General features: G+C 44.6%; 1 protein-coding gene across 1 annotated transcript; it reads right to left on the bottom strand.

Moving 5' to 3' along the window:
* Nucleotides 1-7600: 7600 nt before the first annotated feature.
* Nucleotides 7601-11042, bottom strand: CNPY2 (canopy FGF signaling regulator 2). Its single transcript, XM_061416881.1, has 6 exons — nucleotides 10538-11042; nucleotides 9803-9915; nucleotides 9543-9658; nucleotides 8553-8756; nucleotides 8295-8391; nucleotides 7601-7766 (listed from the first exon to the last, which is right to left on the bottom strand). Exons 2-6 carry the CDS (start codon nucleotides 9888-9890, stop codon nucleotides 7723-7725), a joined length of 549 nt encoding a protein of 182 aa, XP_061272865.1. The 5' UTR covers nucleotides 9891-9915; nucleotides 10538-11042; the 3' UTR covers nucleotides 7601-7722.
* Nucleotides 11043-12406: the final 1364 nt, after the last annotated feature.

Genomic DNA, 12406 nt, shown 5'->3' with positions numbered 1-12406 from the left:
GGCCATAGAGGTGACATCATGTGGACACAGGCTATGATGCCAGAATTAGCTACTTGGAAATCATTTGAGGTAAGCAGAAGGCGTGGTATTACAGATACCAACAGATCCCAAAATGTGGAGAAGGAAAGCAAAGGCAGGAACCTGAATATCGGGTGGTCTTCGCCAGCTGTCAGTTCTGTGATTAGTGCTAGGAAACCCAAGTCTTACGAAGTATTATTTGCTTAGTCGTGTCCTATTCTTTGTGACTCTATGGACTATAGCCCGCCAGGCTCCTCTGTCCATGGAATTCTCCAGGCAAGAATTATGGAGTGGGTTGGCATTCCCTCCTCCAGGGGATCCTCCTGACCCGGGGATCAGAACCCAGGTCTCCTGCGTCACAGGCCGATTCCTTACCATCCGAGTATCAGACAAAGCAACTCCTATAAAGGCCCCCTTAATGTGAGGGCTTCCAGAGCGGTCCAGAGCCTCTGGGTCCTGGGCGTTAGTCTCATTGCCACTCCAGTCACATAACCCACACAACCAGTCCATACCACATATAACCAAAAGATCAGGAGCTGCAGAACAACCCTTCACCCAAAATCACCTCCTTTTTTGTTACATCACTCCTGTTACTCTCATAGGGCCTCTGGGCCTTTACACGTATTTGTCTGTCTTCTATATACTCTTATCCTGTGCTCCCCAGAGACCGTTAAATGAACCATGGCACTGAAGTGATCTTCTATATCATTCTTGACTAATTATTCTGGGTAGACAAGAACTTAGAACCTTTCTACCTCTGTAAGCTATCACTGTCATTGACCCAAGGGCAGAGAGGAACTGACCTACACCCAGATGAACAGTCCTTTTATCTCCTTACATAGAAGTAACAAAGTTCAGAGGTCTCAGTACCATCTAAGCCAGGTTTAGCTAGATCTCATTTATAAAGAACCTAGTTTATAGCTTGAACTTGGAAAGAGAGAAAGAAAAGTCATTTTCTCTTGCCAGATTTCTTTATACTTAGCTTTACACCTACCAAGCAATGCTTCTTTGGCTTGGGGATCAGATCCTAGGAAAGAACTTCATAAATAGTGCCCCAGAGGAGCACTGAACTTAGCTATCTCCTCAGTGACTTCAAAGCTCCACTGATCAATACTTGCTCCCAATTTAGCATCTCACAGAGGATTTCCTCCTAACCCTAGAATAGTTTGACCTAGTTTCTTCTCTCTGGTTAATCATCCACAGAGACTAGCCTGCAGACCAGAGGACTGAACTCTAGTGCCCGGACAGACAGAAGGCATTCTTAGGGTGAGTCTACCAAAAGGATAATTACTGAGTGGCCATGAGGGTAACCTGTTTTGGAACTCTAATGATGAGAGGAAGGGTGGGGAATAATAATACTTACAGTGTCCTGGAGCCTAGTGTCATGAGGCCTTTAATGACTTGTTAGGGGAAACACACTGACTGAAACTGCCCACCCTGGCCAGGCACCATAGTAACTATTTGCGTGAGTTATTTTATGACAGGAGGTCCTACTAAGGAACACGGAACTAATAAGCCCATCACCAACCAGAAGAGTTCAGGAAAGATTAAGAGGAGACACCACATGTCCTACCACCTCCCAGAATCCTTCTTGCTGGCATCCATCTTGGCTGAGCAATGCGTGTGCCACCAAGATGAACCCTGAGTCAGAATGATTGTCCAAAGACAAGCCAGAAACTAACCCCATCACCATAAAACCTGAGACTTTGACCCACGTGGCAGAGTAATTCTCCTGGGTCCCCTTACCCTACTGCTCTCCACCCAGGTACCCAATCCCAATAAAGTCTCTTGCTTTGTCAGCATGTGTGTCTCCTCAGACAATTCATTTCTGAATATTAGACAAGAGACACTTTTTGGGCCCTGGAAACAGTCCACCTTCCTGCAACAGACTTATTTTAAGGTTGTTCAGTCCTGACATCCATTGCTATAAGATCAATGGGAAAACCCAGGGATCAAAGGGACTGAATGGTATTTTTCAGTAACTGGCTTAGAGTCTTTTCTCTGAAGCTATCTGGGATCTGGGGAGGTGGGGAAAAAAGTTAAAGGAGAAGGATTAGCATGAATAAAGCAGCCAAGTGAATTATAGGTCCAAATACAGCTACATGTCTGAAAAACTGGAGGGGACAAGGGAGAGAAGACAGAATTGAGGTCATCTTGACCTTGGGAATGACCTCTTTAAAATGGACAAGGGCAATAGTGCCCTCTGGTGGCCAAGGATAAGTAGAAAAATACACCCTAAAAATTCATCAGTAAACCAAACTGCAGAAAAAAATCTACTTCTGCTTCATTGACTATGCTAAAGCCTTTGACTGTATGGATCACGACAAACTGTGGAAAATTCTTAAAGATATGGGAATACCAGAACACCTTACCTGCCTCCTGAGAAATCTGTATGCAGGTTAAGAAGAAACAGTTAGGACCAGACAGAACAACAGACTGGTTCCAAATTGGGAAAGGACTACGTCAAGGCTGTATATCGTCACTCTGCTTATTTAACTTATATACAGAGTACATCATGAAAAACGCTGGACTGGATAAAGCATAAGCTGGAATCAAGATTGCAGGGAGAAATATCAACAACCTCAGATATGAAGATGACACCACCCTTATGGCAGAACGCAAAGAGGATCTAAAGAGCCTCTTGATGAAAGGGAAAAAGGGGAGTAAAAAAGTTGGCTTAAAACTCAACTTTCAAAAAACGAAGATCATGGCATCTGGTCCCATCACTTCATGGAAAATAGATGAGAAACAATGAAAACAGTGACAGACTTTATTTTCTTGGGCTCCAAAAATCATTGCAGATGGTGACTGCAGCCATGAAATTAAAAGATGTTTCCTCCTTGGAAGAAAAGCTGTGACAAACCTAGACAGCATATTAAAAAGCAGAGACATTACTTTATCGACAAAGGTCTGTATAGTCAAAGCTATGGTTTTTCCAGTAGTCACTTATGGATGTGAGAGGTGGACCATAAAGAAATCTAAGTGCTGAAGAATTGATGCTTTTGAACTGTGGTGTTGAAGAAGACTCTTGAAAGTCCCTCAAGAGTCTGCAAGGAGATCCAACCAGTCCATCCTAAAGGAAATCAGGCCTGAATATTCATTGGTAGGACTGATGCTAAAGCTGAAACTCCAATACTTTGGCCACTTGATGGGAAGAACTGACTCATTGGAAAAGACCCTGATGCTGGGAAAGATTGAAGGCAGGAGAAGGGACAACAGATGATGAGATGGTTGGATGGCATCACTGACTCAATGGACGAGTTTGAGCAAGCTCCAGGAATTGGTGATGGACAGGGAAGCCTGGTGTACTACAGTGCATGGGGTCGCAAAGAGTTGGACACGAATCAACAACTGAACTGAACTGAAACCAAACTCCTTTACTTAAATAGGTAATAACTAAAATTTGTTGAGTGCTTACTATTTCCAGATACTGTGTAAATGTGGCACATGCATTACCTTAACTGATCCTCACAACTCTAAGGGATGTAGGTAATAGTAGTATCTTTACATAGGAGGAACCCAAGGTTTAGATAAAGTATCCCACTCAGGATCATAGCTTATAATTGGCATTGCTGGAATTCAGACCTAGGTTGGCCTCACTCCAGAAGCTGTATTGTAACTACTAAGCTGTATTGTTTATATGATGATGACTGTATATTATCAGCTGCAACTCAGGAAGGGGACTTTGAGTCATTGTTAACTGTCTCTTGGGCACATTAGCTCAGTGGTATGTTTAAAGATATTTAAAAAGATAAGAACTATAGGGAATTCCCTGGGGTTCAGTAATTAGGACTCCACACTTCCAATGCAGGGGGCAGGGGTTTGATCCCTGGTTGGGGAACTAAACAAACAAAAAGATAAAGAACTATAGTCTCATTCATCCTGTAAAACCTTTGTACACTCATACCTGAAATACATGATAAATGATGACCTTCCCAGTATACAGGTAATAAAGGTAGGAGAGACAAACATTTAGCACCTAAGAAGACTAGGGGGATAGAATGGACTTCTTACAAGGAATAATCAGGCTGGAAAAAGGCTGAAAAGTGGATACAGTGCTTTTTCACTGTACATTATTAGATTCAGAGGGCTTGCATTCAAACTTGAAGGTAGTTTTCAAACAAATAAAAGAAGTACTACTTTACAGAGCCACTAGGGACTATATGAAGACTCCACTGGCCTAGGCATGAGGTGATCACTGGGGATGAAGCCTTGGCTACCGCAACCCTCTTTGAGCTTGTTTTCTGCATCTGCAAAATGGGAGTAATATCTAGTATTTCTCAGAGTTATAAAGATTAAATAAGTGTGTTATATAAGTAAAATATTTATTTTTCCCTTATTATTCATTTTTGTCTTATATTTAAAGGATTTTTGTTCCTGCTTAGAATCCTTTTACAGCAAAAAAAAAAAAAAAAAAAAATCCTCTAAAACATAGACTAGATTTTCACACAATACATTTTCCTAGTCACCCTGGATCTCATTTAACACTGTCTTTGGGAATTCCCTGGCAGTCCAGTCACTGCCAAGTACCTGAGTTTGTTTGGGGAACTAAAACTATTATCAGTTCAGTTCAGTCTTTACGACCCCATGGACTGCAGTATGCCAGACTTCCCTGTCCATCACCAACTCCCAGAGCTTACTCAAACTCATGTCCATTGAGTTCGTTATGCCATCTAACCATTGCATTCTCTGTCATCCTCTTCTCCTCTCACCTTCAATCTTTCCCAGCATCAGGGTCTTTTCAAATAAGTCAGCTCTTCGCATCAGGTGGTCAAAGTATTGGAGTTTCAGCTTCAGCATCAGTCCTTACAATGAATATTCAGGACTGATTTCCTTTAGGATGGACTGGTTAGATCTCCTTGCTGTCCAAGGGACTCTCAAGAGTCTTCTTAAAATCCTGTAAGCTTCACCAAACCAAAAACAAAAGAAACAAGGCTATCACATTGTCTTTGGGAATGTTTCATTAAATGCTAACATTTTTCTGATAAACTCATTTAGAAGGCATGTAAAATTTAGGGTGTAACCATATAATATGAGGTTGAGTATGAAAGTGAAAAGTCAAAGTGTGAGTCACTCAGTTGTGTCCAGCTCTTTTTGCGACCCCCTGGACTGTAGCCTACCAGGTTCCTCTGCCCATGGAATTCTCCAGGCAAGAATACTGGAATGGGTTGCCATTTCCTTCTCCAGGGGATCTTCCCAACCCAGGGATCAAACCCCAGTCTTCTACATTGCAGGCAGATTGTTTACTGTCTAAGCCACCAGGGAAGGCCAGGGTTGAGTATATGCTCTACCAAATACTAGGCTAGAATAATTTTAGTAGCCTCCAGAAAGGTTCAGAAAAATTCATGGGTTCCTTGTGCTAACCTGTGGTACGAATTGAGAGATAAGCAAAATATATCCTCCTGACCTTCTGAGGATCAAGTCAAGGATGATAAGATCCACTCTTTCCCATATGAGACACATGCCTGTGTCCCAGTGGCAAAAACTCTTGGTCTGGAACATTCTTAACAGCTGTACCTTGACAAACTAATGAGGCACATCACAAGTAACTTGTTTTATTTATTTAAATTTGTAAATATCTTTTTTGTGTGTAAATTAGAAGAGTTTTGAGTTCCCCATAAGAGTACTCTCACTTATGTTTCTGAGAAACTTTCTGGTGGAAGAGGAAGAACTTTTCAGACTGCAAGCAGACGATGGACAGAATCCTGGGGATACTCATAGGGGAATGAAGCATGTGAACATTATTCACCTGCATCACAGAAGACATAACGCTTAGTAGTAACAGCTAGAAAAGTGATTTGACAGGATACATTTCTTATGACTGATGAGAGAAAGAGTTAGCACTTGACCCTGAATTTAGTTGTCAACTAGTATCAGGGTGCTTGCTCTGAGCTAGTTAGATTTCATAGGGATTTCTGGTACAAGAAAGCTTTGCTGAACATGTGCCAGGCTTAGTGCAAGGTATGAAGAGGGGAAAAAAAGACTTAATACAGAAGCTACTTCACAGCTATATTAGATCAGTTGACATTTGGGAACATTAGCTTATAGATTCGGTTTTGCCACTAAATACAGAACTTGAGGACCTGTGGTTTCTGTGGGCCTCAGTTTCTTTATCGGTAAAATCAGTTACTTCATCTGCAGAAGTGAACCTGCAAGATGACCTTGGGGGTATCTATGACCTCCAAGGGCCCTTAGATTCTAAAGTGCTTAGTTTAAAAAGTCTTTGAAATGGGGCTTTCCCTGGTGGTCCAGTGGCTAAGACTCTGCGATCCCAATGCTAGGTACCCAGTTTCAATCCCTGGTCAGGGAACTAGATCCCATATGCTGCAGGTAAAAGTTCCCACAACTAAGACCCTGCACAGCCAAATAATTTTTAAAAAGTCTTTGAAATGTAATAAACCTTAGTAACAGGTGTTTCTCCCTGGGACAGATGTTCCATTCCAAACCCTGAGACAGCCACTTTAGGATCAGGGTGTTTTAGAAGCTCCTCAAAGAAGTATCCTTTACATTTTCATCCTGTGTCCCAGGACAGAATCTCTACGCACAGAAAGTGTGTGTAGTCCACACTGTAGTGTACTTATAGTCCACACTGGCCATAGCTAGGGATGGAGATGACATGTTGCTGTTGGCATGGAATCTGAAAGCAAGACCTTTCCTTCAATAACATTTCTTACCTCATCTCTCCCTATCTGACAAAGCCCTTACTTGTCAGCTGAGATGATCACATCCATTTGCCCTTTCCTGTCTGCTCTTGCTGATCCCTCCATCTGGAAGGGTACAGAGGATAAAATAATCCATTTCCTTTAGGACTGTGCTCTATCTTATGTTTCATCAGTATGAATACAACTAATTTCTAGAATCCTATACTACCATGAATGCATGCATGCATGCTAAGTCCCTTCAGTCATGTCCAACTCTTTGCGACCCTATGGACTGTAGCCCACCAGGCTCCTCTGTCCATGGGATTCTCCAGGCAAGAATACTGGAGTGGGTTGCCATTCCCTTCTCCAGGCGATCTTCCCAACTCAGGGATTGAACCCACATCTCCTGCAGCTCCTGCACTGTAGGTGGATTCTTTACCACTGAGCCACCAGGGAAGCCCTATACTACTATACACTTATTCATGTTCCCTAGCTTAAACACAGAGGTTCCTCTTCTCACAATAATTAGACTCTAAACACATTATATTGAGTAAGCACTGAATAAATGCTTATCCAGTTTGTTAGTCCATCAGGAATTTCAGATGACAAAAGAATTATGGTTCAGGCTCCTTCTACCTTCAGTTCAGTTCAGTCACTCAGTCGTGTCCAACTCTTTGTGACCCCATAAACCGCAGCACACCAGGCCTCCCTGTCCATCACCAACTCCCGGAGTTCACCCAAACCCATGTCCATTGAGTCTGTGATGCTATCCAGCCATCTCATCCTCTGTCGTCCCCTTCTCCTCCTGCCCTTCTACCTTAGCTCTATACAATTCCCAAAGCTTTTCCTTTCCTTCCCTTTTTTTTCTTCCTGTCTGGAATCTCCTATTTTCAAGCATAATGTAAGGGCCAATTCTGGGCATGAAAAGACAACACAGTTCATACTTTTGGTTTCATATTTTTTCAGTTCATTTCAGTAAAAACATAATATAAAAGGCATCGCTACCCTCTTCCCCTCCTGGGGGTGATCCATCAAGCTTGTCAGTCTGAGCCGCTCCAGTGGTTCATAGCTCATCATGGGATATGTGCAGGGCATGGTCACATAGATCTGCAAATAGCACATGACAGTTTCAAAGAAAATGCCACTCTCACGCTGATATATGCCACTATCAAGAAAATACCCCAAAACAAATCGACACACACCGACCACCATTTTTCAGATCATATGCTTTTTTTTTTTTTTTCCCCACACCTCAAGGCATGTGGGGTCTTAATTCCTGACCAGGGATCCAATCCATGCCCCCGGTAGTGGAAGTGCAGAGTCCTAACCACTGGCCCACCAGGGAAGTCCCCCACCCCCCCGCATAGACTTTAAAATGATAAAACTCTCCCATCATCCTCTCCCCTCGATGTATCTCAGGTGAGGGAGCCACAAATTCTGAAAGCTGATAGGAAGAGAATGCAGAGGATCAACCCAAGTCCCTAAGCCATAAGTAACTCTTAAGTTAACTTCATAGAGTAGGCTGGAGGAGGAGGTGTTGGGGGGTGCTGGAGGACAGGGAGTGGGACACACACTAGAAAATGCGCCAGGTTCCACAGAGATGTGAGGACAGGAGGTAAAGTGACCGTAGCTTACCTGTTCGCTTACTACAAAGTTTGTCTTTAACATTGTCAGCCTCTCGGGAAAAGAATTCAATGAGTTCATCCTCGTACTCCTCCACAATGCTCTCACACTGTCAACCCAAGGGAGAAAGGAGTGAGAGAAGCCAGCAAGGGGAAGCCTCTGGTCTCCACCTCCAGAGAGGAGGAGAAGGATATGAACTCAAATTTCCACTTGGGCTCTCCAATAACTCCCCTAATTTTCAAGAATCAGCTACCCATTCCCATAGCTCACCGCGAACTTGAGGGTGCCACTGATGTCTGAATCAATTCGAATGCCCTGTAGGTCCAGTTCACTGGATTCTCCATTTCGGCCCACGACACGTACATAGTTCTTGCGGTGCGTGGAAGGGTCGATCTGTTCCCCATACTCCTTCATCCGGTCGCATACTTCCTCTAGCAGCTCTGTGAGGTGGGCCTCTGAGCGAGCATAAGGCACCTAGAAATGTCCTCAGCCTTGGGTCATATTCTTCTACCTCTGTACATTAATAATTTATACCCTTACTTTTCCTTCCAAATCTATCTTGAACAACCTACTCTAAAAAGCCTTCTCCAATTTAAAACCATTATGATTTGTGTAATTCTGAAGTCCTAGTGGTTCAGCAGTAAAGAATCTACCTGCCAATGCAGGAGACCTGGGTTCAATCCCCGGGTCGGGGAAGATTCCCTGGAGAAGGAAATGGCAACCTACTCCAGTATTCTTGCCTGGGAAATCCCATGGACAGAGGAGCCTGGAGGGCCACAGTCCATGGGGTCGCAAAGAGTCAGATACAACTTAGCTACTAAACAACAACAAAGTCCATTCAAATATGTGATCTTATTTTACCTCATTATACAAGCGGAAAAAATAAAATAGGTGTCTTTCCAAATTATAGATAAATGACCTCTTTGATTAACCCTGGTCACTATGTGTTCTCTTCCTTTGAATTTCTTTAATTCTTATGGCTGTAAGGTTATTTATTTATTTATTTGGTATTAAAATGAGGCTAATACCTGCCCTTAAAAGGAGAGCATCAGACAGTTGCATGCACGCTAAGTTGTAACAACTTCTACAACTTCTACAAAGTATTAGGATTTCTGCTGTATTAGGGAGCCAGGGAAGCAAATGTATGGGATACAAGCCTCCAGCCTCTTCCAAATGAAACAGCCCAATCTTTTAGATATCTCATTAGTTGAGTTCTCATTCAAAGTTAGAGTGAGCTATTTGGGGGAACAGTCAAATTACCTCCACCACTGACTGGCTGCCATCTGGATTGATTCGGAAAGAGCCCATCTGAATGGTCTTCTTGGGATCCACCTGGGCAATTTCCCACTCAAGTTCATCCACCAGAGCCCTGCAAGCTGATGCAAGGGGGTAAGGGGAGAAAGGAATCAACCTAGGGGCTTCCACTCGTCCTTCTCCCAGGCCTTGGATCCCATCCTCTCCAAGGCTCTATCTTCCCCATCCCACCCTGCTTCCTCCCATTTCTTCTTCTGTGCCTTTACCTCCACAGTGTAGATCCTGGCTCCTCCGGGCCCAGGTAGTTCCCAAGAGGGCTCCCAGAAGCAGGGCCAGCCAACCCCAGCCTTTCATCTTTGACGCAATGGGGATGCTCCACCTGGGTTTAAAGCATAGATGTGAGAAGCCTACTCCATTCCCCCGCCCCGCCCCGCCCGCCACGACACCGTCAGCCTCTAATCCCCGCCACCACCACCCCTCCTCATCCCTCATCCCAAGCCTACAAAGGCCTCAGTGTGATCTGGCTCTACTTTCCAGGAAATGGCCTGGACACAAAGGGGCTCCTCTGTTCCGGCGCTCGATGTCCCGGAGGCCCCGGGGCAGTGGGTGAGAGAGCAGGCTTGGGACTTGGGTCTTAGTTCCAGATACTACGTCGACAGGTGAGCCCTCAGATGTTGGTACTTCAGCGGTGGCTGCCTAGGATCACAGGGCTATGTGGCAGTCATGGGTTGGTGGCTGGCATTAAGCAAGGATGACAGGCACAGAAGGGCTGCTGGCAAGGAGAGTAGCTGATTCTGGCTAAGAGGTAGCGAGGTGGCTGACTGGCGAGAAGAGCACAAAATAACTAGGGCCTATTTGGACCCAGCACCGAAGACTGGTGCATCCCCACCTCCAGCCTATAAGCTATTCCTCCGTGCGGACCAGCCCCCTTTGTAAAGACCCCACCACTGCCTTCGCTCCAGTCCAACCCCGACCCTCAGTGCCACTCGGATCCATCCCACCTCTGCTCCCAGGGCCGCCGCCGTGGCCCAGGCACTGGAAGACAGCCGACCTCTCACTTTAGCTCCCGACCCTAGCACCTGGCTGCGGGGGAGCGGGGCTGTCCAGGCTTCTCCAGAGCGCTGCTGCGCGCTCCAGACACGGGGTGCCCCGGTGACTGCCTGAGCCAGCTCCTCGAGTCCTAAGTGGATTCCTAAGCAGGGCTCAGAGGCGCTACAGTACGCGTCGCACACCGGAGACCGACCCCAAACCCGCCCCTCCAAACTCTCGCGCGAACAGGCAGCTTAGGAGCGGCTCCCAGACAGCAAGGACCCCGGTGGATCGCAGGACCCAGACTTGCGTGGCGAGGAGCTCCACGTGACCATCAGAGGTCAGCAGAAGAATAGGAGTGGCTTGAAGCAGGGTCAGAGCCTGACGTCGTGCGCGGAGGCGGTCAGGCTCACACACGCCAATCTAGGTGGGCTCGGACCTTCTAAGAGAAAGGTAATGCGGCTAGCCAGTGAGAATCCCTGGTTTTAATACCCGGGAAACTACATCTCCCAGGAAGCACCACATCACCACACTGATACTTTGTTAGTAGCTACAGGTTTTAAGATTCTTGGGACCTGTAGTTTGTCAGTTTCTCCAACTCACATTTTGCACAAAACGGGGAAACCATACTGCACCTCTTAAAAGAATCCGACCCTAGGGTTCTAGGCAGGCACACCAAAGGCCTAACTGCCCAGGAATGACATACTTCTCCAATATCCTGAATTTTGGACTTGAGAATTTTATCTTCATGGGTGAGACTTTGACTTAGTTTTTTCCACTTGTAATATTGGGTTTCCAAAAGAGTTCCTTTGGTTTGTTTTATGTAAGATGTCTGTAGTAGTGCTTAGTTTTCTTTAACTTCACTTGAAGCAATTTTGTTAGATTGTAGTGTGACAGTTGTCATATCAGCATGCACTAAAAATACTTAGCAAAATTGGTTAATTTTTGTGTAGCCATTTTACTATTTAAGATGAAAGAAGAAAGCAACATTTTTGGCATATTGCTTGTTTCGAGAGAAAAAAAATGCAACTGAAACGCAAAAAGATGTGTGTTGTGTGTGGAGAAGGCGCTGTGATCGATGAAATGTGTCAAAAGTGGGTTGCAAAGATCTCGGCTGGAGATTTCTTGCTGGAGGATGCTCCACGGTTGGGTAGGCCAGTTGAGGTTGATAGCAATCAATCAAGACATTGAGAACAATCAATGTTATACCACAAGGGAAGACAGCTGACATACTCAAAATATCCAAATCAGTGAAGAGATTTTTTAAAAGAATCCAAATCAGACATTGAAAATAATTTGCACCAGCTTGGTTGTTTTGTTGTTTGGGTTCCACATATGTTAAGTGGAAAAAAAAAAACCCAAAACATTACCTTCTTGGCTATATTTCCACATGCAATTCTCTACTAACCCTAATGAAAACGTTCCATATTCTTTTTTGGCCACACTTGGAGGCATGCAGAACTTCCCTGGCCAGGGATCGAACCTGTGCCCCTTGCAGTGGAAGCGCAGTCTTACCCAATGGACAACCAGGGAAGTTCCAAAACCTTGTTTTTAAAACAAATTGTGATGAGCAATGAAAAGTGAATACTGTACAATAACGTGACACAAAAAAGATCATAGCACAAGCAAAATGAATCACCACCAACTACACCAAAGGCTGGTCCTTATACAAAGAAGGTGAAGTTGTGTGGGATGGGGAGTTCTCTATTATGAGCTCCTTCCAGAAAACCAAACAATTCCAAGTACTGCTCCCAGTTAGACCAGCTGACACCAGCACTCAATGAAAAGTGTCCTGAATTAACAGAAAAAACATAGTCTTCCATTAGGATAACGCAAGGCTT

The sequence above is a fragment of the Bos javanicus genome, chromosome 5, assembly GCF_032452875.1.
Source record: "Bos javanicus breed banteng chromosome 5, ARS-OSU_banteng_1.0, whole genome shotgun sequence".
Taxonomy (NCBI): domain Eukaryota; kingdom Metazoa; phylum Chordata; class Mammalia; order Artiodactyla; family Bovidae; genus Bos; species Bos javanicus.
The sequence above is the reverse complement of the archived record's forward strand: the minus strand, read 5'-3'. Positions and strand labels throughout refer to the sequence as shown.

Bases quoted from the DNA above. Each gene is read 5' to 3' on its own strand.
- CNPY2 (XM_061416881.1), bottom strand. From the start codon at position 9,890: ATGAAAGGCTGGGGTTGGCTGGCCCTGCTTCTGGGAGCCCTCTTGGGA. The intron at 8,757-9,542 runs GTAATTTGACTG...GGACATTTCTAG, and splicing joins GCAGCCAGTCAGTGGTGGAG to GTGCCTTATGCTCGCTCAGA. The intron at 7,767-8,294 runs GTAAGCTACGGT...TGCTATTTGCAG, and splicing joins ACTTTGTAGTAAGCGAACAG to ATCTATGTGACCATGCCCTG.